This window comes from Ahaetulla prasina, chromosome 1 (genome assembly GCF_028640845.1).
Source record: "Ahaetulla prasina isolate Xishuangbanna chromosome 1, ASM2864084v1, whole genome shotgun sequence".
Lineage (NCBI taxonomy): Eukaryota > Metazoa > Chordata > Lepidosauria > Squamata > Colubridae > Ahaetulla > Ahaetulla prasina.
Genome location: NC_080539.1, coordinates 82,102,293 through 82,129,944, shown reverse-complemented (window position 1 = coordinate 82,129,944; position 27,652 = coordinate 82,102,293). Strand labels below are relative to the sequence as shown.

At 37.1% G+C, this 27,652-nt stretch overlaps 1 protein-coding gene across 9 annotated transcripts in view; it reads left to right on the top strand.

Annotated features, from left to right (window-relative positions):
- MTR (5-methyltetrahydrofolate-homocysteine methyltransferase) overlaps positions 1-27,652 on the top strand; it is a 108,895-nt gene that overhangs the window by 59,610 nt on the left and 21,633 nt on the right. For 4 of the 9 annotated variants that reach the window (XM_058165900.1, XM_058165867.1, XM_058165877.1 and 1 more), the window contains exons 22-34: positions 3,018-3,118; positions 4,568-4,635; positions 5,453-5,573; positions 6,722-6,803; positions 8,174-8,272; positions 9,054-9,129; positions 12,244-12,399; positions 12,849-12,935; positions 13,141-13,337; positions 14,727-14,927; positions 15,943-16,135; positions 16,663-16,775; positions 20,694-20,787. In XM_058165900.1, coding sequence (XP_058021883.1) covers positions 3,018-3,118; positions 4,568-4,635; positions 5,453-5,573; positions 6,722-6,803; positions 8,174-8,272; positions 9,054-9,129; positions 12,244-12,399; positions 12,849-12,935; positions 13,141-13,337; positions 14,727-14,927; positions 15,943-16,135; positions 16,663-16,775; positions 20,694-20,780 — 1,581 coding nt within the window. In that variant the 3' untranslated portion in view covers positions 20,781-20,787. Of the gene's footprint in view, positions 1-3,017; positions 3,119-4,567; positions 4,636-5,452; positions 5,574-6,721; positions 6,804-8,173; positions 8,273-9,053; positions 9,130-12,243; positions 12,400-12,848; positions 12,936-13,140; positions 13,338-14,726; positions 14,928-15,942; positions 16,136-16,662; positions 16,776-20,693; positions 24,032-27,652 lie in introns of those variants that run through there. The other 5 variants (XM_058165858.1, XM_058165921.1, XM_058165885.1 and 2 more) reach the window with 4 other exon arrangements.

The window sequence follows — 27,652 nt, the reverse complement described above, 5'->3', positions numbered from 1 at the left end:
TCGGCCGCGAGACACCTCACTTGTGGGGTGCCGCGGGGTCGATTCTCTCACCCTCCTGTTCAACATCTATGAAACCGTTGGGTGAGATCATCAGTGGCTTTGGGGTGAGATATCAACTGTACGCTGATGATACTCAGCTGTACTTTTCACCCGGGCCACCCCAGCGAAGCTGTCAGTGCTGTCCCGGTGTTTGGAGGCCGTGCGGGTCTGGATGGGGAGGAACAGGCTCAAGCTCAATCCCTCCAAGGCGGAGTGGCTGTGGATGCCGGCACCCGATACAGTCAGCTGCAGCCGCAGCTGACTGTTGAGGCGGTTATTGGCCCCAAAGGAGGGAGTGCGCAGCTTGGGTGTTCTCCTGGATGCACGGCTGTCGTTTGAAGATCATTTGGCGGCCGTCTCCAGGAGAGCCTTCCACCAGGTTCGCCTGGTGCGCCAGTTGCGCCCCTTCCTTGATCGGGATGCCCTATGCACAGTCACTCACGCTCTGGTTACCTCCCGCCTGGATTATTGCAATGCTCTCTACATGGGGCTCCCCTTGAGATGCACTCGGAGGCTTCAGTTGGTCCAGAATGCAGCTGCGCGGGTGATAGAGGGAGTCACGCGTAGCTCACATGTGACACCTCTCCTGCGCAGACTGCACTGGCTTCCTGTTGCCTTTCGGGTGCATTTCAAGGTCTTGGTAACCACCTTTAAAGCGCTCCATGGCTTGGGACCTGGGTACTTACGGGACCGCCTTCTGTTACCTCATGCCTCCCACCGACCCGTACGCTCCCACAGAGAGGGCCTTCTCAGGGTGCCGTCCGCCAGACAATGTCGGCTGGCGGCCCCCAGAGGAAGATCCTTCTCTGTGGGGCCTACTCTGGAACGAACTCCCCCCTGGTTTACGTCAAATTTCTGACCTTCGGACTTTTCGCCGCGAACTGAAAACATATTTGTTTGTTCGTGCGGGGCTTTCTTAAATTGTTGAATTTTAAATCTTAAATTTTCTCTCTAGTTTTAATTGGGGTTTTTAGATTCATAATTCTTAATTATTTCGGCCATACTGTATAATAAGTTTTTTAATTGTATTTTAACTGTATATTGTTCTTTTTTATCCTGGCTGTACACCGCCCTGAGTCCTTCGGGAGAAGGGCGGTTTATAAATCCAATAAATAATAATAATAATAATAATAATAATATTGTTAAATTTTATTCTCATAAGGATCAAATTAATGGATTGAAGGAACAACCGTATTTTTCATTTTGTGGTCTGTGAGTTGCAGCAAACTGCCTAAGATGCAAGGTGATTCCTTGCTAGGGGAAAGATATTTTGAAATGTATTTATATATGATGCTTTGAACTATGGTGCTGGAGAAGACTCCTGTGAGTCCCCGGTCAGTCCTAGAGGAGATCAATCCTGACTGCTCTTTAGAAGGCCAGATCCTGAAGATGAAACTCAAGTACTTTGGCCACCTAATGACAAGGAAGGACTCACTGGAAAAGAGCCTAATTCTGGGAAAGACTGAGGGCAAAAGAAGAATGGGATGACAGAGAATGAGATGACTGGATAGAGTCACTGAAGCAGTAGGCGTGAGCTTAAATGGACTCCAGAGGATGGTAGAGCACAGGAAGGCCTGGAGGAACGTTGTCCATGGAGTTGCAATGGGTCAGACATGACTTCGCAACTAACAACAAAAAAAGTGATGCTCTTAGTTCTCATTTCTGTCTTAATCAAGGACAATTAAGTTGAGACATAAAGACAAGCCTAAGATAACACATTATGATTGGTGAGCATTTCAGTCCAAAGTTTTCAAGTGTAGTCAGTCTGGAGTTGACAATCTGCTATTTTTATTATGGTTTGTACTATAATTTTACAATTTTTATCATGTATTGTGATTGAAATGGTGGGAGTCACAGTCAGAAACCAAATTAAGTGGCATACAGTTTGTCTACATCTTCTCTATCTATCAACCAAGAATTCCTCAGTTTTTTGTTTCTATGGACAATGTATTTACAAAATGATGGTTGTGGCGGCATGATAGTAAGGACATGAGTGGCATAACCAAATGTAGATTGATATTCATTATATCAAAGAGTTGAAAGAAAAGACAGGGTCTTAAAATAGCAGAAATATTCCTATTTTTATTTTTAATCACACTAAGAAAGATTATTTCTCACCCAGACATCATGTTGTTGTTGTTAGTTGCGAAGTCGTGTCCGATAGCCCAGCTCAAATAAATACTGCGCTATGTACAGATTTTGTTTGTAATTAATCATTCACTTATTCCTTCTCTTTACTTCTGTTCCAAGTCAGTTTCACAGACACTCCTCCTCTCACTTTTGGTCTTCATTCACTGTGGACTATAACAAGGGAGAGAAGAACCTGTCCAAATGCTCAGTCCTGCAAGCTAGGGCCAAGGACATCATTAGAAAACAGGCCGCCTTTGAGGTGGAAGACTCACTTCCTTAGCTTTTGGTAATGGAGAGGAAGGGAAAGGATCACTATTTGGGAGAAGGAGAGCCTTCCTTACTGTCATAGTCAAAGGTGGTGGGACTACAATCCTTTCTACTTAGGCTAATCACTGTGCTTACCTGCCCTTCACAATTGCACCCTTTTCACTTCAGAAGCAATTCCTCTGCTTCTGCAAGGGTCAGTACCTGGCTTTCAAATATCCAGGTCTACTTAGTTCTCCAAGCTTTCCCTTTTAACCATTACATTATACTGATTCTCCAACCGATGTAGGGAACTGGGCTATATTGGAGCAGTCTTTTTCATCCTTCTGTTTATTGACATATTGTCTGTCAGCTGGGATTTCCTTCCAAGTTGTAAAGCGGTTTGGGGCAGGTCCTTTTTATCCTATGATTTAGCTGAATTAAGTAAAACTTTTATTCAGAAATTAAAAAAATAAATGAGATTCATATGGATTTTTCTCTGCAGTTGAACATAACAGTTGTTGCAATAAGGCAATCATTCATATGATAGAAATTGTTCAGAAATGAAGTCTACATAAATTCTGAAAATGGTTTAACTTTTGCAGGATCCTTATCAAGGCACTATTGTGTTAGCTACTGTGAAAGGAGATGTCCACGATATTGGCAAGAACATCGTAGGAGTAGTTCTGGGCTGCAATAATTTCAGGTAATGAGACTCGACCTTTTGATCTTGCACATACTTCCTTGTACTGTAATTAGTTGACAGGCTAGAAATATCTCCTCCAAGTGGGACATTTAATAATTTGGCTAAAGTGCTAGCTTTCTGAGGGCAATTTAGATTGTTCTAATCAACATTTACTATATATGTTTATTTATATCATTTAAAAAGTACCAAATCTAAAAACCAGGTGGCATATATAAAGTTTATCTGTTCACACAGGAAAATAATAATAATAATAATAAAAACAAGAACAACAACAACACATTTGGAAGGGACCTTGGAGGCCTTCTAGTCCAACCCCCTGCCCAGACAGGAAGCCCTACCCCATTTCAGACAAATGGTTATCCAACTTTTTCTTTAAAATATCCAGTGTTGGAGCATTCACAACTTCTGGAGACAAGTTGTTTCACTGATTAATTGTTCTGTCAGGAAATTCCTCCTTAGTTCTAAGTTGCTTCTCTCCTTGATTAGTTTCCACCCATTGCTTCTTGTTCTACCCTCAGGTGCTTTGGAGAATAGTTTGACTCCCTCTTCTTTGTGGCAACCCCTGAGATTTAGTAGAAAAGATTTAGTAAAGGCTGATATAGTTTTGCCAGCAGACCTGGGTACCCCAGGGTGATATGGAGTGGTTTGTCTGATTGTTGCTGTTGGGGGCAGGGCGGTGGCAGTGAGGGTTTGTTGGGTTTTGTATTTTGGGTTTTATTTCAGTAACTCACAAGTCATTGTGAGTTAGGCAAACATATATTTTTTCTTTGTAAATATATTAAACTTGCATGATTCTCTACAACATACTGTGTACTGTAATAAAAAACATGGGCCAGTTAACTGTTCCATCGCCACAAAGGCAGAAGATTTTGGCCTAAAGTATTTGAAACAGTCTCAAGAACTCTGGATAAATTATGAAAGTGTATAGGGGTAGCATAAAAGCTCTGCAGAAACTTGATCGAAGTACATGATTGAACTTGAAACTGTTCAATTTCTGCCTAACTAAGCATATTCGGATATATTTTTAATCTGGGAATTTTTGTCTGGACATTGGGTAACCAGTTCATAAGTCAAAATCATCAGGATTTACAATATGGCAAACTATCTTGAAATGCTTGGTAGCAGTATTCCTGCCCAAGAAGTTCATTTCTCAATTATCTGTTTTTCTTAAATAAGAAATTTCAACCCTGAGCTACAAATATTTTCCTTTATTGGTAAATAAGAAGTCACTGGACTTGATAGAAAGTGTAACTCAAGCAAGTGCGGTAATAACTAAGAATGGGGCAGTTGTTGTATAAGGCGGCTCAGGTATAAGGGAAGATTACAAGCCAAATGTTGTTTCTTGAGCTCCCTCACAGGATGATTGATCTTTTTTGTGGACTATTAACAGACATGGGTTAATTGAGCATATGTACAAATTGATTAGCAAACTGCCATTTCCTTCCCCAGAGTTATTGATTTGGGAGTTATGACGCCATGTGACAAGATACTTAAAGCTGCTCTTGAAAACAAAGCAGGTACTCATAAATTTGATTTGTATGTGTCCAGTTTTGTGCAGTTTCAAGAATATATTTACATCATATGAAAATGTGCACCTTCAAATGCTAGTTCTCTCTAAGCTTACTAAGAAAATGTAAACTAAGGCAGGAGTCTCCAACTTTGGTCCCTTTAAGACTTGTGGACTTCAACTCTGGGACTCTGGGAGTTGAAGTCCGCAAGCCTTAAAGGGACCAAGGTTGGAGACCCCTGAATTAAGGTGATAACTGGTACAATTTTTCTTCTTGAAAACCGAATCCTTAAAATACATTAGGATTTGTCAGAAAAATGGATACAATTTTGACTTGATATTAAGTAGTCCATTGGTAGATGTGGTTATTTTGGCTCAACTTCAGTGCAATTATTTATTTTACCATGTAAAAATGTAGCCAGCTTATAGAATTCAGATTTATTTATTTAAGGATAGGTTCTATGTTAATTTTCACCAAAATATCTAGTTTAAAAAATATCTAGTGGTTTAAAAATTAAGTTAAAATTCAAATATTTTTTCATTTTTAAAATGACTGGAAGAATAAAGGTATAATTATCTGGTATTAAAAAGACGATAGAGTTGTATTCACCATAAATGTTTGAGATATTTAGAAATTTTAGTCCTACCTATTTCATACAAGTTGAATATCCAGGGTGATATCTCTAGTTACAGAAAGTTAGGAGAAAGTTCTAAGTCAGATCTGTGGCTCCATTTAACAACTGAATGGCATTTTTACCTTAAAGTTTAACTTAGATTCTGAAATCATAGAGAAAATGTTGGAAATATTTGACTATTTATATCTATAGATATAATTGGCTTGTCTGGTCTTATCACTCCATCTTTGGATGAGATGATATTTGTTGCCAAAGAAATGGAAAGACTAGAAATAAGAATCCCTTTGCTGATTGGAGGAGCAACTACTTCAAAGTAAGTTAGGGTTGTTGTTTTTTGCTATGGGCAGAGCATGTTGATCTAAATACATAGAATTGCTTATGTAAAAAATAATATGGTTTCCAAAATTAACTGTTTTATGTTCCTTTTAGATTATCTTAATCAACATTTATTAGATATGTTTATTTATACCATTTTTATACTATTTTAAATGTACCAAGTCCAAAAATCAAGTGCCTGAATCCTAATTTAAGTTTTAAAGAAGTTATTGATTTCCTTGCTGAAAAAGAGATGTATAAAACTGATTTATTTTTGGTACAAGTACACATTTGGTTTAACAAAAATGAACTTGGGTTTTACAACATTGAGAATCAAGCCATACGTGTTTTGCATTAACTAAATTTTCATGGAAAGGTCCCAGGAGAATTGTAATACATAATAGATTGAAGATAAAAAATGTAATGGGATGTGAAAACCTAAACTATAAAAGAATTTCAAATTACTTCTTCTAGTTATAGATGGCTGTTCTAACAGCAGTCGATAATTAATTAAGTAACTGATTTTGTTATGAGATGTGCGATGTAAATTTGTACCATTGTGTAGTGAGAATTACCTTTGCAGCACTGAAAATGAAATCATAGTTTTTAAAATATGTAAAGCTGGCATTCTGGGGAGTTTGAGAAGAGAATCTGGGAGATTCAGAGAATTGTAAAATTGGAAGACACATAAGATGGTGTCATCTGGCTCAGGCAGGCAGTATTTATCTGAGAAATATAGCCGCTTAGATATTGATTAGTTTTCATATTATATTAGAACTTGTTGAAAATAAAAGGATTTTGCAGTCATATATATAATGGGTATATTCAGTGGTGGGATTCAGCCAGTTCGCACCACTTCGGGAGAACCGGTTGTTAACTTTCTTAGCAGTTTGGCAAACTGGTTGTTGAAAGAAATCATTAGGGCAGAGAACTGGTTGTTAAATTACTTGAATCCCACCACTGGGTATATTTCTCTGACTCTTTGTGATGTGCAAGTTGGCTGTCATTTCCTTAAAGGAGAAGATGAATTTGCCAAGGAGTTACAGATTTCCCATCAGAATATAATCATATTTGTACATTAAGATGTTTTTTACTGTTTTTTCATATGGTTATTGTTTTCTTAGGTTTCCTTTTATGTTATTACAGAACTCATACAGCTGTAAAAATTGCTCCACGGTATAGTGCTCCTGTCATTCATGTCCTGGATGCTTCTAAAAGTGTGGTGGTTGTAAGTTGTGATAAGATTTCTATCTGAAGATTTATACCAGACTGCTCTAATCTGGTGCATCCCAGAAGTATAAAGATTATAACTCCCAGCCGTCTTGGCTATGTTAATTGGTAATTCTGAAAATTGTAATCCCCTAAATCTGTAATAAGTAAATACTCTCATGAAGTGATAGTCCAAATGAACATGAGTACTAACTACCCTAGTTTCAGATCTCTACAGATCTCTTTTTTCTCCTAGACATAGATTGTTGGATTTTAACCTGTGGCTCAGACTGCTAATGCAGTCTGTTATTAACAGCAGCTGCCTGCAATTACTGCAGGTTCTAATCCCACCAGGCCCAAGGTTGACTCAGCCTTCCATCCTTTATAAGATAGGTAAAATGAGGACCCAGATTGTTGGGGGCAATAAGTTGACTTTGTATATAAATATACAAATAGAATGAAGACTATTGCTAACATAGTGTAAGCCGCCCTGAGTCTTCGGAGAAGGGCGGGATATAAATGCAAATAAAAAAAAAACCCCAAAAAAAAACCACACCTGAGGGACTCTGATTACTGTGCAACAATCCTCACTCATAGAAAATCCTTTGAGGAGAGATCTCAATTGCTTTCCATTTCTGTAGTATTTTATTCTTATTTGCTTCAGCTGGCTCATTTGGATAACTTACTTTTCATTTTGGTCATTGAACAGTTTTTCATTTGTACAGAAACCTTATTCCAAATGTCCTAAAAGATTTTTGATGGAAACCTACCTTCTTGTAAATGTCCATAAAATTCCTTTTGAACTCTGCAGTATGAACTTTCAGATTCGTTGAGTTTCTTTTGATGGACCTTAAGAAAAAAAAACCCGCTTCCTTGGTAATATAATCAGGAAAAATATCTGACAGCAGGTTTTTTTTTAACATCCAAGAAAGTTAAGGAAGAATTTATTAGACTCTTAGGGCATTAGAAAATAGGAGGAAATCCTTAATCATCAATTCCAGGGCAAAACTCTGCCTCTCATCAGGTATACCTGGATTTCATCCACTCAAGGAAATAGTCAACTTTCATTTCATCAAGGAATGAAGAGGAAATTTTCCTCATCATCTTCTCATTTCAGACCTGTTTTCTTAACTAATTCATTTTTTTTCCATATTTGAGGTCTTCAGTACATTCATTTGGCATCCTTTTAGTTGAAATAGCACTCATATGAAAATATGATTTTTTAATTAGGAATTCTGTGGTTTTTACAAAAGTTAAGGTAGTTACTACACACGTTCTTTTGGAGTATCACCTCATTAGGGTATGTAAGTTCTCAAAAGAGAGAATTTGAAAAATAATGGATAGCATGCCTCAATGACAGATTTAATCATCATGTTGTATTTGTTACAGTGCTCTCAGCTTTTAGATGAAAGTCTAAAAGATGACTTTTTTGAAGAAATACGAGAAGAGTATGAAGACATTCGACAGGATCATTATGACTCACTCAAGGTAAATAGTGGTAAAATTACTTTTTTATATCACAGGAACATTGTGTAGGGTTACATGCAGGGGTGAAATCCAGCAGGTTCTGAAGAACCAGTAGCAGAAATTTTGAGTAGTTCGGAGAACTGGCAAATACCACCACTGGCTGGTCCCTGAGTGGGGTGGGAATGGAGATTTTGCAATATTCTTTCCCCAGGAGTGGGGAGGGAATGGAGATTTTGCAATATCCTTCCCCTGCCATGCCCACCAAGCCAAGCCCACAGAACCGGTAGTAAAAAAAAATGAATTTCACCACTGGTTAAATGCCTCCCAGAAGCCCATTGGATCTTCACCTCTTGTCCTGTCTCCTGCTTTGTGTTAGCAACTTTCTAGTTCAAGATGCTATCATTTATCTTTTAGAGGACATCTTATCTAATATCCTCCCTCAAACCCCTAATTTGTGACTGAGGAATATGGTCACAACACCGCCTACTGGTGATTGAAAGGTCAAATGGCAAAACATGAAAATAATTTCAGTAACACTATTTCCTCTGCTTCTTTGTCCAGATTCTTTTTTCCCTGAAAATAATTAAATAATTAAATAAATAAATATTTATGTATAATTTATATAGCTGTCAATTCACTTTTATGCGACTCTAGGAAAAAGTTTCCTTCCTGCTGACAAGGGTGCCTTCCAGGCTTGTATTAATTATTGCTAGCTCCATTTGCTTTCTTTTATCTAAATAAATTAACAGCTAGATATAAACCACACAGCACTAATCTCTAGATTTCCCTCCCCCTCATATAGGAAAGAAAATACTTGTCTTTAGAGCAAGCAAGAAATAAACGCTTCTTTTATGACTGGAAAACTGAGACCAAACCAGGTAAAGTTTTAAAACTGTTTTCTGCTTCACCAAAATAAAGATATGTAGAATCCTTATTGCTCCCTGACCTTGGTTGTTTTCTTGCAAAATTTTCATTACCCAATTAGGTAACATCTTCCATGCTAGAAGGTATTGAGCTACGGTAGATATATTTTCTTCTATTAGGAACACAGATATTTTTGGAAAAAAACTCCATAGTGAATTGAAATTGGATTTAAATCTAGTTTTCAGTATTTATAACTTAATGAAAATTGATTTGTAAATAATTTTTCTCTCAGAAATTCAACTGGTTACCGTATCATTCTGTTTATTTTTAAAAGTCTCTACTTTTTTAAAAGAATTATTTGGAGAACTGCTATAAATTGCTCTCTTGCCTCTCTAGTTAATTAACTTTATTTTAATTTAAAATTAAGTAATATATTAAATTTAAAGTACTTTTAAAATATGTAAGAACTAATAGGGCTGTTTTGATTGGCTGGTTGCTTTCCTTAAGAAATATAGCTTGTCTCAGGGGTGAAATGTTCCCGGTTCACATCGGCTTGCCCGATTAGGTAGCGATGGCAGCTGCTGGTTCGGAGGACCGGTAGCAAAAATCCCTGGCCCCGCCCCCCTGCCTCTGCTGAGCCGCATCATCAGCAGAGGGGTTTTTTTTTTACTTTTAAAAGTTTTTCTTCAGCCGAAACATGCCTTTAAAAGTAAAAAAACAACAACCCTCTGATGATTGCGGGGCTGAGCAGAGATCATCAAAACCCTTTAAAAGTTTTTTAAAAAAAACCCTCTGCAGCCGAAGGGGGAAAAAAACAAGAAAAAACCCCGAGGTTTTAAAAGCCTCCTCTGGTGATCCCAGAGGAGTTTCCTGATCCTCACAGGCTTTTAAACTCACTTTTTAACAGCCCCCACCCATGCCCAGCCAATTCCTTCTCCTCACTTACCTATAATTGCTGCTCTTTCGGGCTGGCAACGCCATGCTTTCTTCAGCTACTGAAGGAAAAAAAACACCTTGCTTTGACTTCCTGCTTTGTTGAATGAGGAACTCTGGGAGTTGAAGTCCACAAACTAAGTTACTAAAATTGGAGACCCCTGTTCTAAAAAAATAAATAAAAATAATAAAATAAAATATTTGTGCAGTTTTCTGAGATTTGGTGTGTTTCTGTAGTGTTTCACTCTAACTATACAAACACACAAAATCTCTCAAAGCTGTATGTGGCATTGTGCGTGTGTGTGTGAGTCAGTTGTGTTGTGTGTGTGTAAAGTGTGAGAGTGTGGGGTTCCTGCTTGTTGCAGGGGCCATTTTGGGTGAAGTGCAGCTGCTTTTACATTGTGTGTGAGTCAGTTGTGTTGTATTGTGTGTGTGTAAAGTGTGAAAGTTGGTTTTTGGTACCTCTTATTGTTTTGTATACCTTATTTATTATATTTATTATTTATTGTTATTGGCCACCCCCACCCAGTCATCTGACCACCAAGCCACGCCCACCAATTAAGCCACGCCCACAGAACCGGTAGGGAAAATTTTTAGCTTTCACCCCTGGTTTGATTTCTGTAGAACTGTTCATTTCAGCAAGGATTGGCCCAACGAATCAGTGCCAACAGAGAGAAAATGTTATTCCTAACACATTTGATGAGTTTGGATTGAACAGCCCAGAAGGTGCTGCTCTCAGTGATAGTGCTGGCCTTGTGAAATAGCCTCCCACAATAGCCTCCCAAATTGAGATCAAGCTAGCTGCCCAAACTTTTAAAGATGGAGCTGTTTTGAGAAGCCTTTCCCTGATGTTATCACATCATCTTTAATGTCTGTTTTTATTATTTGTATTTTTAGGGGTGGGTATTTATACTGTTTTTATGGAATTTTTACAGTGAATATTTTATCAGTTTTACATTCTCTGTAAGAGTCATTTGATTGCAGGATAAAAATGCGAATCTTACTTGATCCTTATTTCCTTACTTACTGCTAAAAAATACTTAATCAGTTAATCAATCAATCAATCAATTAATCTGCTATGCTCATTGCTAGTGCCTTTAAAGGAGTACTATGTATGTAGAATAACTGATATTCCAAAAACATCAAGAGAAAGTCATATGCAAAGAATTCTTGATCTGTGCCTGCCTTATCTGAAGTAAATGCAAATAGGTTAAAACTGCTATATGGAATTTTCATGGAGAATTATAAACAGCTCCCATGAATCAGCTCTATATTCGCTGAACAGTTAATTGCAAAATTGACATGAGGAATCCAGATTAAATCATCCCTGAGAGATGAAAGGCACCACAGTTTTAGTAACCAAGGGATTTGTAAATCATGATTTCCCATATACAACAGCTTACTATTTTTGTTACTTCTTTTTTGCCATCTCATGATGCAGAAAAACCATACATATTATTTTCTAACCTCAGCTGGTTAGTTTAAGGCAGTGGTAGTCAACCTGGTCCCTACCGCCCACTAGTGGTCGTTCCAGCTTTCATGGTGGGCGGTAGGGTTTTGTCCGAAACTGAAGCACTTTCTTTTTTTTAATTTAATTGACCTTTTAAAAAATTTTCAAAGCATTATTTAAAAACATTTTCATTAGGATTTCATAAAATTCCCTGTGACAATTTAAATTTCTGAAAATATACTATTTGTATCGCCCGTGCATAAGTTTAGTTCACATTATGTAAGTAAAACTAAATGGCGCTATAGTGTGACTGCAAAAAAAAGAGCTTCGTCCCAGAATAGCTCGCGCATCTCCTCCCACACCACCCAGATGTAACAGACAAGCAGAGCTGGTAGCATCCGCCCCCCCAACCTAATCCATGATGCGTGAGAGGCATGCACAGACAACGATGCACGTTACTGTGGAACTGGTGGGTGGTTAGAAAATTTTATTAGTAACAGAGATACAAAAGTGGGTGATAGGTATAAAAAGGTTGACTACCCCTGGTTTAAGGGATATATAGTCAGTAGCAGTCCTGTTTGTTGGATTCATTGATGTTCCCTGCATTCAACAGGGTCCAAAGACACAGCCTTGGCTAACTGAAGTTAAGCATATGATAATCCTTTAGCATTAAGTGTTTGTACTAAAAGCATATTAAAATGGAGTCTGTTTTGAAGTACAAAATTTGTGTGTTGAATTTTCATAGTTAAACCACAGTTCCTTAGCACTAGAGTCTTTGAAGATTATGATTTACAGAAGCTGGTGGATTATATTGACTGGAAACCATTTTTTGATGTCTGGCAGCTTAGAGGCAAATATCCCAACCGGGGATTCCCTAAAATCTTCAATGATAAAGTAGTGGGTGAGTAAGCACAATAGCATTTTCTCTACTGGAGGATATAAAAACTAGGTTAATTATTATTTAAAATGCTTGTAGTTATGTAAACATGCAAAGGAATTAGTCATGCAGATGAGATGCAAATAGATTTATCATCCATAAAACAATTATGTAACCGGTAAATTCATGATGTCTTTATCTTGGCATACAGTGAACACAACTAATTCCATTAATCCAACTTTCGTTTTTGAAAGGCTTGTGATTAGCCATTCATTAAATCATTTTCTTCTGCCATGACAAGATATTATTTTGGGCCACCTGTAATCAGTGTGTAGATAGAGAAGATTTACAGGATTGTTTACATTTTCCTAATTTAATAAGAGAAAATTGTATGTATAGATACTATCTCTAGGAAATGTACAAACATTCATATACTTTTTATGAAATACTTATTTTCATCCAAATGCCTGCAGTAAATCTCACTGTAAAACTGTTGATAGCAATGGAGCCATTGAACAGATGTGATAAGGAAAACAGAGTCAGTGATTTTAAGGTTGCAGGTAAAAAAAACAAAACCCAAACTTTGATTACTTTCTTTAAAAATTCTGTGAGTTTATTTTAAGTTTTGATGACTAGGTTGACACATCATGGTAAACCATAATATGATTTGTTTAGATTTAGTTTGTATTATGTGTGAACCCAACCATTGTAGTTTATTCAAAATGATTTATCCAGCCATTCTTACCATTTTTTCTCCTTTTTTAGGAGAAGAGGCAAAAAAAGTTTACAATGAAGCTCAAAACCTGCTGAAAAGTTTGATTACAGAAAATAAGCTTAAAGCCAAAGGTCTGATTGGGTTTTGGCCAGCTCGAAGCATTAAAGATGACATTTACTTATATGATACAGAAGAGGAGCTACAAAATTTGGAACCAATAGCTAAATTCTGTGGCTTACGACAACAGGTATGGCGTGATGATTCAAATGAAATGTTACTTATTTCAGATTGTGAGCTTGAACTAATCTTTCCAGATTTCCTAGTTATGATTTGTGATTATGTAGACAAGAGCAAGCAAGTTGGGATCCACAGATGTTTCGTAGAAAATTCCTAAATCCCAGCCTCCAGAATGGTTTGTCAAGAAGTATAAGATAAAAGTATTTGGAGAGGATAAGATTGGTTGCCTCTGAGAGTCACAAACTATACATTCATTTTTATTGTTTTATTTAAAGCATGCCTGTCTGACTGTTTCTTTGCATCTTTGAGATGTGAAAACCTCACTTTTAATATATTTTACCAACTTTAAAGCATTGTTTTTAATCTGAAAAACACATACAGCTCTGCAGCTAAAGAACTTGCAAATATAACTTACTATGCAGCCACTGTATTTTAAGTCAAATGATTTGTCTTTTCCTCTATATCTCCATAAAAGTTTTTGCCACTATATTAAACCTGCTCGTTTGAGATATAGTAATGCAACCTCCTACCTTGTCTTTAAAATCAGTTAAAAATGGAAGAGTTATATAAGAAGCTAAAGAAAAGATTATTGCATTTATGTAATAAATTGTGTAATGTGGAGATAATTGTCTTTAAAAGTTAGCAAAATTATAATGATGTATTCTGTAAGCTTATGAAGAAATATAACAATAGATTAAAACAATGATATTTCACAAAGAAGGGAACTGTAGTACTTGGATTCTGGATCCTTATTGGACATACTGCACAGAAAACTTGGAAATTGAATCTTTCTGTGGATTCCAAATATATTTACATTTTTGAAAGATAATCTCCAACACATCCAGTGAGGTGACCTCACCACCTTTCTGAGCAATTGGTTCTTATGTTGAATTATTCTTACTGCAAGGATATTTTTTTAATGTTCTGACAGAATCTGCCTTCCTGTATTGTCTTGTACAATAAGAAATGTGTCTTCACTATTCCTGTGACATTCGGGAATTTGAAGAGTGTTATGCTCTTAGTATATTTCCAAGCTCTGCAAAATCTCTTCACTGGAATTATTTTCTAGTCCATGATCATCTTTGTTGCCTAGTCTGAATCCTCCTTAAATTTGTGCCTTCCTGAATCAGATACTGTAATCAAGGTGGGATCTAACCCATATGAAATTGAACTTTCTGTACTTGAAATTACATTTGCCATGCAGATATGTCACTGACTTAGTTTGGAATTAATATGAATAGCATGAAAGGAAAACATTGTGATTATTAGGAAGCTGCCTCCCCTTCTCCCACAAATGTCTACATATTACTATAGATTGGGAGAATCACTGTGTATCTTGTTGTCCTGTATTATAGTTAGGTCTTTTATATTTAACATTTTGCTCAATTTATCATTGTAGGTTGAAAAAGACTCTGGTTCCACAGATCCCTATTATTGCCTTTCTGATTTTATATCCCCCCTGGAGTCTGGTGTTTCTGACTATTTGGGGTTCTTTGCCGTGGCATGCTTTGGAGTAGATGAGCTATGTAAAGAATATGAAAAACAGTCAGATGACTACAGTATTATAATGGTGAAAGCACTAGCAGATCGTTTAGCAGAGGTAATATATTGTAGTTTTGTTTTTTACGTGATTCTACTTATTTTAATTCATGTATTGGAAGGGAGGGAGGAAGGGAAGGGAAGGAAAGGAAGGACCAACCTGCTTTTTTTGGAAGTAGAAGATTATTATCTGTATAGCAAATGTATTGTGATAACTTAAGGTAAAGGTAAAGGTTACCCTCGCACATACGTGCTAGTCGTTGCTGACTCTAGGGGACGGTGCTCATCTCCGTTTCAAAGCTGAAGAGCCAGCGCTGTCCGAAGACGTCTCCGTGGTCATGTGGCTGGCATGACTCAACACCAAATGCACACGGAACGCTGTTAACCTTCCCACCAAAGGTGGTCCCTATTTTTTCTACTTGCATTTTTACGTGCTTTCGAAACTGCTAGGTTGGCAGAAGCTGGGACAAGTAACGGGAGCTCACCCCGTTACACGGCAGCACTAGGGATTTGAACCGCTGAGCTGCCGATCTTTTGATCGACAAGCTCAACGTCCTAGCCCCTGAGCCACCGCGTCCATTCTTAACTTACATAATAACATTATGTGATAACTTACATAATGTTTTATCCAATGATGTCATTTACGATAGAGGTCTTATTGATTCTTTGAAAACCTCCCTCAGCAAATGAAAGAATGAATCAATTTTTATTGTTTATTCTTTCCTGTATCCACCAAATCTGCTTCAGAGGGGAAGGGAATCCTGTAGATCATAAGCAGGAGGCACAGGAATCTGAAAGAAATATTTTGCTTTTATGTGTGCAAGTGTGGGAAATCAATGGATCAATTAAAATGGCCTTCTAGCACAGGAATGAGCCTAAAGTAAATGCAGAGATATTTGGCAATGACAAACAATTTTTACCAAAAATACCAAGAAAACTACTTAGATTTCCCTGAGTAGTCACCAAGAGTCTATGTAGCCACCAGGAGGACTGAGTTGAAAGCATCACACAGTAATAAATTAGGTACTTGGACAAAGCATCATTAAAGTTAGAGCTTGCTTTTGTTTATTTCTAAGGCATTTGCAGAAGAACTTCATGAACGAGTTCGGAAAGAATTCTGGGGTTATTGTAAAAATGAACAGTTGGAATTTTCAGATCTACGTAAGATAAGATATGATGGCATTCGCCCAGCACCTGGTTATCCATGTCAACCTGACCACACAGAGAAAATCACTATGTGGAGACTAGCGAATATTGAGGAAGCTACAGGTATCTTTCAAAGTTAGGTTAGGATGTTCTGTTTTAAATTTTTTTGTTTTGTTTTTTTCATACTTGTTCTGCATTTTGAAATTGTGAGGGGAAAATTTATAAATGCTCTGTTTCATTTTTATGACTGAGATGTTTATAATAATGAGAGGATCCCCATTAAGTTCACTTCCTCTTCAGACTTCCTGAATGAGTTGTGCAGGTGGGAGAGAATGTGGCCAGGATTGTATGCATGTCCCATCCTCTGTTGACTATTAAATAATCATCTGTTTTTAGTGTATACTTGAAGAAGTCTCCTTCTTTTTCACAAATTCACAAAATCACATTAAGTGTATAGATAATTTGCTAACTGATTGCACAGTTATAAAATTATAATGGATGATTTGGACTGAATTTGTCAGGAAATTGAGCTCCCAAAGAGTTTTTCTCCAATACGAGTCAGAGATTCTGCAATTTGGCAATTTTTAAAATCACAATAGAATCTATCTTCCAAAAGAGCCAACATAATTCCTTTCCTTTGATTCTTACAGGTATTCAGTTAACAGAATCCCTAGCAATGTTCCCTGCCTCAGCGGTATCTGGTCTTTACTTTTCCAATCCGGCTTCTAGGTATTTTGCTGTTGGGAAAATATTGAAAGATCAGGTAAGGCCTTATTGCTGTTACAGAAATTGCATTAAAAAGGAGAAGGCTGGAAATGGGAATCGTAGACAGAAACACGCTATGTTTGATAACATAGCCTTTAGACCAAAGGTCCCCAACCCCAGTTCGTGGGCCAATGCAAGCATGCAAAACTGCATTTGCACAAGCAGTGTGCACAAAAAACCAACTTCTCTCCAACACCATGGCTGCCACCACTGGCAATTCCCAGAGCCAGAAAGGTTGGGGACTGCTGCTTTAGACTATTCAATATAGTATTTGAGCTCTAAATAATTTATTTTGTGTGTATTAACAGTATCAATAATTCTTGTTAAATATTATAAACCAAACAAATGGCGGACAAGGTTTAGAAACCTGTAGTTAAATACCATGTTATATTGCAAACATGGAAGTTGATTGTTGATGATATTAGCAGAAAATTACTAATGTGGTATTTGAGTTTAGAATTTTTAAAATCTTAATCTTGATTAAGTTATTTTAGATGCGGTAAGTGTTAGTATTGTTTGTCATATCAAACATAGTTAAAAGTTTTGGACTTTTAAAAATCTGTTTAAAATCTGAGGATTTAAACATAGCTAGCTCTGTGACTAAGAATGAATGCCATCTGAATTTTCTAAATTTATTTATTTATCAAACTAGTACACCACCCACCTTGAATTTTAGAGTATCTTTGCTATTACATCAAGGTTCTGTGAAGCCTGTAGATATATAAAAGGAGTGTGAGTAACTAAGTAAGACCAAAGTTATATTTTACTTTATAAAAAATATTCAAAATGAAATGTGCCAATGTGAAAAAATATTAATCTTTTTCCCCAACTCATTCAATTCAGCTAAAGAGATAATTGGAGACAACTCATTTGAATATTTCATTTAAACAATTATCCCTTTTTAAAGCCCTCCCTCCTTCCCATAAATTTTGGCTCCTCTCATAGTGAAGTTTGCACCAGCAATCTAGAGACATGCCTTTCACAAAATTACTTTCTGAATAATTTATTAAAAAGCTGCTGTTGCCTGTCAGTTTGGAAAAGGCTATAAAACCATGCCTAAACCTCTGGGCTTCTGTTTGTCAAGTGTATCAAAATCACTTCCAAGAGTGCAGGGAGCACCCAAGGATCTACAGGTTTTTTTACAGTCTGGTTAAAATTAATGTTTATGAATTCATCATCAGAAAACCGTTAGGTAAAAAACTGGATTTATGGGAGAGGAGTGAATTGGAAGGCATTGTAATTGTGGTTGTCTCATGTTTGACAAAAATCACCTGGATAATCCTTCAGATTTGAGTCAGATGTGGAACTTTACATACTATATGTGTGTCATCATATCTGGGGGAATTCAAACACCACATTTCATAATATAAACCACATACCAAGTCTCAAGCATTCAGGTCTTAATAGCATAGAGGAGGATAACTTCCTTTCTCTGAAGGAAGCATAAATTCTGCTTCTGTCAGAAAAAAATAATAATACAGAATATCATGTCAATTCCCATCAATTAAAAGTGAAGCATGCATGTTAAAAGCAGTGGTGAAATCCAAATTTTTTACTACCGGTACTGTGGACATGGCTTGGTGGCTATGGTGTGGCTTGGTGGGCGTGGCAGGGGAAGGATATTGCAAAATCTCCATTCCCACCCCACTCCAGGAGAAGGATATTGCAAAATCTCCATTCCCATCCCACTCTGGGGCCAGCCAGAGGTGGTATTTGCTGGTTCTCCAAACTACTCAAAATTTCCGCTACTGGTTCTCCAGTACCTGTCAGAACCTGCTGGTTAAAAGTAATAATTCCAAATATATATATCTAAATTTACTACAGAATATATGAAGAACAGTTTCAATTTTTTGGGATGGCCAAGTCAATGTCTAGAACTAAAGCTGATATAAGTATTATGGTAGGACCTGAACCAAGCAGATCATGCTAGAACTTCACTTGAATAGATCTAATTTGCCATGGAGGCAATCTTCTTTCTCTCTTTTCTTACCAGTAATTAAAACCGTAGAGATGAGAGTGGAGTTTAGGAGGGACCTTCAATTGTACCACCTCTTACTATATTTGACAGCACAGTATCAGCAGTAGAATTCTTCAAGTTTTTGGGTTCTGTAATCTCCCAGGACTTGAAATGGACACTTAATGTTAGAACCATCATTAAAAAGAAATAACAAATAATGTTTTTTCTGTGTCAATTCAGAAAGTATAGACTGCCCCAGAAGCTGTTGATACAGCTTAAAAAAAGAAAGATTGAGTTTGTCATTTGTACTTCCATATCTGTCCAGTTTGGCGCAGCAACCAAGAGGACAGGTACAGATTCCAACAGATAGTTAGGTCCGCATAAAAAGCAATTTCAACCAGCCTGCCTTCCATAGAAGACCAGTATGTTGCATGGGTCAGAAGGAGGACTGAGAAGATAACTAAAGACCCATCACATCCCGACATAAGCTGTTTAAACTCCTCCCATCTGGACACTGCTATAGGACATTGCATGCCAAAACAACTAGACATAGGGACAGTTTCTTCCCTTGTGCCACCACTCTGCTGAACACCTAATTCTCACAGTGCTGTTTAGTTTCTACGTATATTTACCCATATAGTATGACTGTAGTATTATTCATTCTTATTATCTTCTTTACTTTGCCCTCTTATTGGAATGATGATGATTCTGTTGCTTTGAATGTTCACTGAGAACTTCTGCACTGGAGACTAACTCCTTGTGTGTCTAATCACACTTAACCAAATAAAATATTCAATTCAATTCATTTTGAAAGAATAAGATTTAAAAGAGAAGAGAACAATAAACTACCCTTCCAAATGTATCGCAAAAATGTTTACACTGATCAAGTACTCAACTATTACACCAACAATCCAATAGCACAGAAAATAAGCTATGCAAAATCTCTCAGTCAGAAGACACAATGAAAACCCTTTAATTTCACAATAAGCTAACAAATTCAACAATGTTATTTGGGAAACTGTAGATATCGTAGACCAAAAGTGCTAGAGAATTCTTGCAGGCAGGTCAGTCTGATGAATTGGTCATTAGCAGGCATGTTGGAAGAAGCTCCATCTACAAACCATTCAAGAAAGGAAGAAAGCAAAGATAATGGAAAGAGGCCAACAGTCCTGAACACACCCTTTCTGCATCACATATTGCAATCAAGCAATATATACAGTATACTGTATATACTGCTTCATAGTGCTTTTACAGCCCTCTCTAAGCCCCCCCCCAACAATCCGGGTCCTCATTTTACTCACCTCGGAAGGATGGAAGGCTGTGTCAACCTTGAGCAGGTGAGATCTGAACTGCCGAACTGCAGCTAGCAGTCAGCTGAAGTAGCCTGCAGTACTGCACTCTACCACTGCGCCAACTCAGCTCAATATGTCACTCGAAAAGTAATCAAGGGAGAAACAATATCCCAATGATAGAACAAGCTACCGCATATAAGCAGCTAGCAAAGTGCAGTCCCTCATGCAACCATGATGTTCCTTAATTTGTTAATGACATGTCTGCAAAAGAGAAGCAAGCTCAGACAACACTAAGAGAAAGACAGACAGACAGACAGACGAACAGATGCACGCTAAAGATGGTACAGTAAGTTGTTTAGGGGGGATTAGTTTTTCACACTGACGCAGTGCACATTGAATGTCTATATTCATGAAATAAATAAATAAAAGCATAAATTGTCATTTGTTCACTTAGATCCTGTTTATATATCGTAGAACCTCCAAGAAACTGTCATAACATTAAATGTCAAAGATAACTGAAAAATCTGAAGGGGGACTTTTTCACAGAATTGTAGCAGAATATTTTCTATTCAGAAAAAAATATGAAATCCAGTTTCCCAGGTATTTTTATTACTGTAAGATCTTGAAGTTAAAATGATAATTAGTCATCCTTTTGTTTGTTCTATAGGTTGAAGACTATGCCTTAAGAAAAAATATGCCTGTGGCAGAAGTTGAAAAATGGCTTGGACCTATTCTTGGATATGATTCAGAGTAACAAAAAGGTGATTAATTGTTTGGTTGGTAATCAGCTGATATCCATAACAGAAAACATTCACAAGCAGAATAGGGAGGGGTTTTGTGTCTGTGTTGGGGGGCAGTATTGCTTCTCCATCTCATACTGTCTAGCGAAGTCCACCAAACTTGTTGAACAAATATGGGAGAAAACTGCCCTTCCTCATTTTCTGATTAATTTTAAATAAACAAGAAACAGCCATTCTGTGGGTAACACTTCAAATGATTTATTCAGGGTAGCTATCTGCCACAGGGAAAAGAAATATTATCTAATTGTAAAATATTCTCTACACTACATGAAACTTACAATACGCTGTAAAACAACAAACCTAAAACAAAATTCTTAGATGTGAAGTGTATCTCACTTTTGGCTACCCTAGAAATGTCCATTTATACGCACATGCATGTTACCGTGAGCAATAAAGATATTATTTTCTTTTTAAATTAAAGATCATTCTAATTGTATTTGAGGTTTTGATGTCTGTATATGAAATATCCTATGCCTGGGTATCTAAAGTTCATCTTTTCTAATGGAATAGTTTGATAAAGAAATAAAAGGCAAGATAAAAAATCAAATACATGAATATTTCATGAAAACTAATGCAAATATTGTACTAAATCTGTAATTCACTACTGATACTGTAATCTGTAATTTTGTCCTCTGAGACATTGCTTTATAACCATAACAAAAAGCTCAGCTAACTATTTGCACTGTTATGTCCCTCTATTTGGGATTCTTACTGATATTTAATATAATTGTATATTTAATAGGTGGTGCCAGTGCTTTAAATTCATTTGGAAGAGGTATTTCAGAATGACTTGTTGTGTTGTGAATGCAACACTTTTCTGCAATTCATAGCAGTCACCTCTTTTCACAAATATGATCAGAGAAAGAAGACCTAGTTGCTTTAGTGAGATGTATGACCATCATTTGTGTTGTAAATGTTGTACCTTTGATGAAGGTATTTTTTTTTCTTTTATGTACACTGAGAGCATATGCACCACAACAAATTCCTGGTGTGTCCAATCACACTTGGCCAATAAATTCTATTCTATTCTATTCTATTCTATTCTATTCTATTCTATTCTATTCTATTCTATTCTATTCTATTCTATGTATATTAGTTGCCTTTGTGGCACCCATGTTTTCTGAAATACTTTTTCCCAATTGAATCCCTCAAGCATTGAATAGCTTTAATATTTAATAGCAAATTGGTTCAGAAATTAAAAGGAATGTGAGAGATTAGTAAGTGCCTTGATTCTTAATTCCTTCTTAATATACTGGGATATATGTCTGAATAGTAAAGGAATATGGGAAAAAGGGCCCACAATAGTGTTACCTCCTAGCTTCAGGAGACTATGGTATGCATTCACATAAACAGTTCTAGATGTTACGGAGTTCATATTTGCATATAAGCCTAAGAATACTTTTCAGACTTCTCCACTTAAGTTGTGGTGATTGGAATTCACAGGATGCCCTCTTTTCAGCTGGGACGCAGTGGCTCAGTGGCTAAGACACTGAGCTTGTCATTCGAAAGGTCGGCAGTTCAGTGGTTCGAATCCCTAGTGCCATGTAATAGGGTGAGCTCCCATTACTTGTCCCAGCTTCTGCCAACGTAGCAGTTCGAAAGCACCTAAAAATACAAGTAGAGAAATAGAGACCACCTTTGGTGGGAAGGTAACAGCGTTCCGTGCACCTTTGGTGTTTAGTCATGCCGGCCACATGACCATGGAGACGTCTTCGGACAACGCTGGCTCTTCGGCTTTGAAATGGAGATGAACACTACCCCCTAGAGTCGGGAATGACTAGCACATATGTGCGAGGGGAACCTTTACCTTTACCTTATTTCTTGTCATTCCTGTGTTCACTTTCTTTTTTCTAAATAACGGATTGCTTATTGATTATTATAATCAATTGTTCATAACAGCTCAATTATTTACTCTTGTAAGCCCTGGAAAAATCATGCTCTTTTTGGAACTTTTATAATATCTGTTTGTAATTATACTCACAGGTGGCTAAGCCTTCTGTTCTGTTACTACAGAAATGTGCTGTGTTATTTCTGTGTTGTGTTATATACCAAGAGCTGCCAAAACATTAGATTGCAGATCTTTAGATTTTTACATGAACAGTACCTTATGCCACTGCCATAAGGAGGTCAGTTTCTTGAAATCTCTATTTTCTTTTGCCATCAAATTGCCTTTTTGCAGGCCTCTGTGATATGTGCATCAGTATTACATGTATTCTGGTTTCGATAGCTAAAGGACTTAAATTAGTAGTGCTAATATTTTCACAATAGGTTTTCATATATTTTATTTTCCCATTTTAATTTGAGGAAAATGTTTACTAATGATAGACTGCAATTCATTTGTAGACTTTGATAGAGGCTCTCTAGGGCCTTGATAAAACCAAATTAGATTTATATTTCTTCAGTCTTAATGAAACAGAAGTATTCATTTAGACAAGAGAAAAGTCTCACATCCTGTAGATCTCAAACAATAAGAGTAGATGTAAACTGGGAAGTTTTGAAAAGTCAAGTCCTCCTCAAGAAAAACCCCTGTTGAAATATCACAAATAGTTCCTATAACACTTTCTTCTTATGTAGACACGTGCCCCAAATTTTGAATAAACGGAACCATCTGGAAGCCATGTATATTGTTAATTTTCTTCTTCTGATTACCATCTGAAAGGAATGGAAGTCAACTGGTGGCCTGCGTCCGTTCCCTGTGACAGCCAGGTCACAACTTCCTACCATATCTTTCCTTCTCCTCCAACCCACTTACCATTATTAATATTTATTCCTAATGCTCCTAATGTGTGTCATGTGAATCTCGATTGGTGTTATGCAGGCAAGAGTTTCTTGATTTGCAAGGCAGTACCTAGAGATCTTAGCCACTGTTTATCATTGAAGGATGTCGTGTCCCACTCCTCCGCTGACGGCCGGGTCAGGGAAATCCGAATCAGGCTTGCCTCTGCAGCTCTGCCCAAAGTCCTAGCAAAGTCCTCAGAGCAGGCAGGAGACCAGTAAGTGACTTCAGCAAGATAAGTTCGACTTTGCCTGACTCAGAGACTGCCAGAAAGCAGATCCTTTATATAGGCCATGGGGTGTGGCTCCATGACTCAGCACTCATTAAGGCCTGCCCCTCCCTTCCTTCTGTTGCCTCCGCCTATCCAGTCTTCTGATGCGAGAGTCACTCCAATCAGCAGCTGTTGGAAATAAACTTTCCTCAGGCTCACATGCTGTGCGGGAGGGGTCTAGCTGCTCCGTTTGCCTGGGCATGGAGCCAGGGCTGGGGCCGGGGGGTGCTCCCTCCTCTGCAGCCTGCTTGGGCATGGAGCCAGGGCTGGGACCGGGAGGTGCCCCCTCCTCTTCAGCTTGTCTGGGCATGGAGCCAGGACTGGGGCCGGGAGGCATACATTCCTCCGTGTTCGGGAGCAGATAAGAAGGCCCCGGCTGCCGTGAGAGCGGGCAAGACACAACAAAGGATTATTATTCATACATATTTTATATTGCATATTTTGATATCTCTATGTCAAATTATGATTAGTCCATCAGACCTCTCACCAGATTAAATAATTCTAATACCTTGTTTCCCTAAAATAAGACATCCCCTGATAATAAGCCCAATCGGGCTTTTGAGTACATGCACTAAAATAACCCTCTTGAAAATAAGCCCTCCCCGAAAATAAGCCCTCCCCGAAAATATTTAAACACATGCGCAACTGGTCCCCGCCATTTCCTCTGGTTAGGTTTAGGGAGACATAGCTGGAAATCAGGTAAAACGGTAAGCCCCATCTTGCTCCATCCCCCCTAAAGTAATAAGACATTCCCCAAAATAGGGTCAAGCGCTTAATTCAGGGTTCAAGAAAATATAAGACATGGTCTTATTTTCAGAGAAACACAGTATTTGCTCCAACCACTGGGCTTGTGGAGGATTTATCAGCACCAAATTTCAAATAAAACCTCTTACTAAAGTGTAATTCTTTGGGATTGTTTTGTTAACTTCTTTGGCATCCTGTATACCTTATTAATATCAGCAAGTATTCACTGTGTAGTAGATGCATAGGTTATTTTGAATTCTGGTGGTTGCATGAATGTCTTCATTATTTTGCTTCTTTGTTTTGTTTCTGCAAAAAACAAACAGATGGGGTAAGTGCCTCGGCAAACAAGATCTCTGCTAGATGTTAAAATCAAATTCCTAAGCTTGCCTCCTTATATCTATATATGGAACAAAGAGGGCAGATTTTTTGCAGGAAGACTGGCACTTTTTTCCATCACTTTTTTTCCCCTAGTTTTTCAAGGATTGCAGAAAACTTGTGACTTGTGGCATGAGACTGTCACAGAGCAAGGAAAACCAAACATTTTTTTTACATTTTTCTTTTCAATTTTTAAAGGGGAGATTGGCTCAGTGGTTAAAAATAGATGTGCTAAAACTTGCACACACTTAATGCATCTATTTTTAACCCTAAAGTGCAAAAAAAAAAAGAAAAAGAAAAGGTAATCAGTCGCTTTGCCACCTACTTTTTAAATTTTCTTTGGGGCGCCAGAGAAAAATAAATTGAATGCCTGGGGCCTTGCACTTTTCTTTACATTCCATTCCATTAAATAAAATTTATTTTTTTAAAAAAAGGAAACAGGATCTATCTTTAACTTAGAAGTACAGGGAAGCATTGTTGTAAATAGGATGTTTGAGGCTTTCTTTCTAGCAATCTGTCAGGTACCAGTTAAGATGCTGGGTTTTCTTTGCTATCCTTGTTGCCTCTCGTTTTTTAAAAACCCTTTGTTTGTGTAATTGCAGAGCTTTATCCTTAGCTGTTCTTAATCACTAGGTTTTTTTTCTTTTTGGTTGTGATGGACCTCTTTCCTTGAGTAGTGCTTTTGTGAGATACTGCAAGGTTTATTTACCTGACTCTTATCCAACAATTAAAATTAGATTCGCTAACTATCTTACCTAGTATTCCTGATTATCCTATTATTTGGCTACTATTTCAGGGCTCCATTTTTGAGGGCTTTCATGATTCCCCATTTTCACATATTAACAGTACATTTCTGAATACATTATGCTATTAAATTGGATTTATAAGTGACTTGTTCAAATCTCTGTGATGGCCTATCAAGAAAAAACAAAATGAGAATTTCATGTGAGCTTCATTGGAAATACACAAATATACACACACACTAATGCAATTTGAAAAGCTGTAGATAGAGTGGTATATTTTTAAATGACTAAAAACTCAATTTAAATCCTTTCTGTGTCATGAAACTCACTGAATATCAAAAAGAATTGCTGTCTCTCAGTCTAACCTAGCTGAGAGACTAATCCATGTACATTATTCATGAAAAAGAGTGAAATGCATGGGATTAAATTATGCTTCAGTACAACCAAAATCAGGATTAAAAATATGCTACCCTTACCAATGCTACTTTACAGTAATTGGTTCTTCTAACCCAAATTGAAGTTAGCTTGATTTTATGAATTTCCCTCCGGCAAGAAGGATTTTCATAATTGTAGACATTCAGAAGGTTTAATAAAACTAGAAAGAAGGGATTCCCAGGGAGTTGACATGGTGGAAACTGTTCCTGGTTATCAGTGAAGCATGAAATGTAACAGAACTGGTCCTTTTAAATCTCTAAATGCTGTTGTGTGGAGAAAGGAAGAAAGAAAAAAAAATCTTTATTGGCTTCAACCGTTGAAAGCTAGCAATTTGCTGCAGAATTCCAGTGAAACAATCCTGGGCAATTCTGGAGTGTAACAAAATTGAGGCTGGGAGGGTCATGGGGAGACTTATGAAGTCCCTAATTCTGAGTTTATTCAAACAACTAGCAATAGCACCCACAAATACCAGCCGCACTTAATCAAATACGGCTGTATTCATTTCTAAAAATAAAATAATAAAAAGTATCTTAATATTTCATCTAGTTTTCTTCTAACAATACTTTCACATTATTTTTGTGGTTTAATTGTGAAAGGCTTAACTGTATATAAATGTGTATTTTAAAATTACTATATAGCATAGAATGGCACCTGTTATTTTTCTGTTAATGGCTTAGTTAGTAAGTTAGTCCTTCTCAAGTCTTTGAACGAAAGATTAAGAATAAATAATATCGCTAAACCTTAGCACTGTTATTGATCTGCCTTGTAGCCTGATGGATGAAAGTACGTGAGTCTCAGACTCCACTCATTTAATACTTATTAAATATATATGGAGTTGGGTTCTTGGAACACCGTTATTGTTAAAGCAGAACTTTAAACTAACTACTTTCTCTCAGTAGAAATTGAGTGAATTCTAAGGAAAACCAAACAGGAAATTGGAAAATTGGAATTTTCCAATTTTTGCTTTACATTTTTTGCATACTTCGTTAATACATGTATTATTCTCTAGGGAAAACTCAGGCCTAGTGCTACTAAGCTATTCATTATTGCACCCATTAGTAGTCTGGAATAACCTTTTTATTTTGTTAGAGCTATGTATTGCATGAACAAGTCCATAGTTAGTGTATCTCCTCTTTATAAAATGTTGCTGGAACCAAGTGGGTTCTAGGAAAAAATATGGCTGAATGGATATCAATTTTTTTTCATCTCCTTCCCTGAAATCAAAATTAAGGGTGACGGAAAGGCAGTAATAATGTTAACTTGTATTTCATTTCTAATAACAGGAAGAAATGTTCTACTTTGTAGAAGGGAATGTTGTGTTGTATTCAATTGTTTTCTTTCAAATTAATAAATAGACCTGTGTTCAAAGACCAGGGTTCCATAATCTCTTGTACTTTAGGTGTATTGTGTGCACAACTCCTGGAAACTATACTTAGCAGGTCTAGTTGGGTGATGAGAGTTGTAGTTTCAATATGCTTCTAA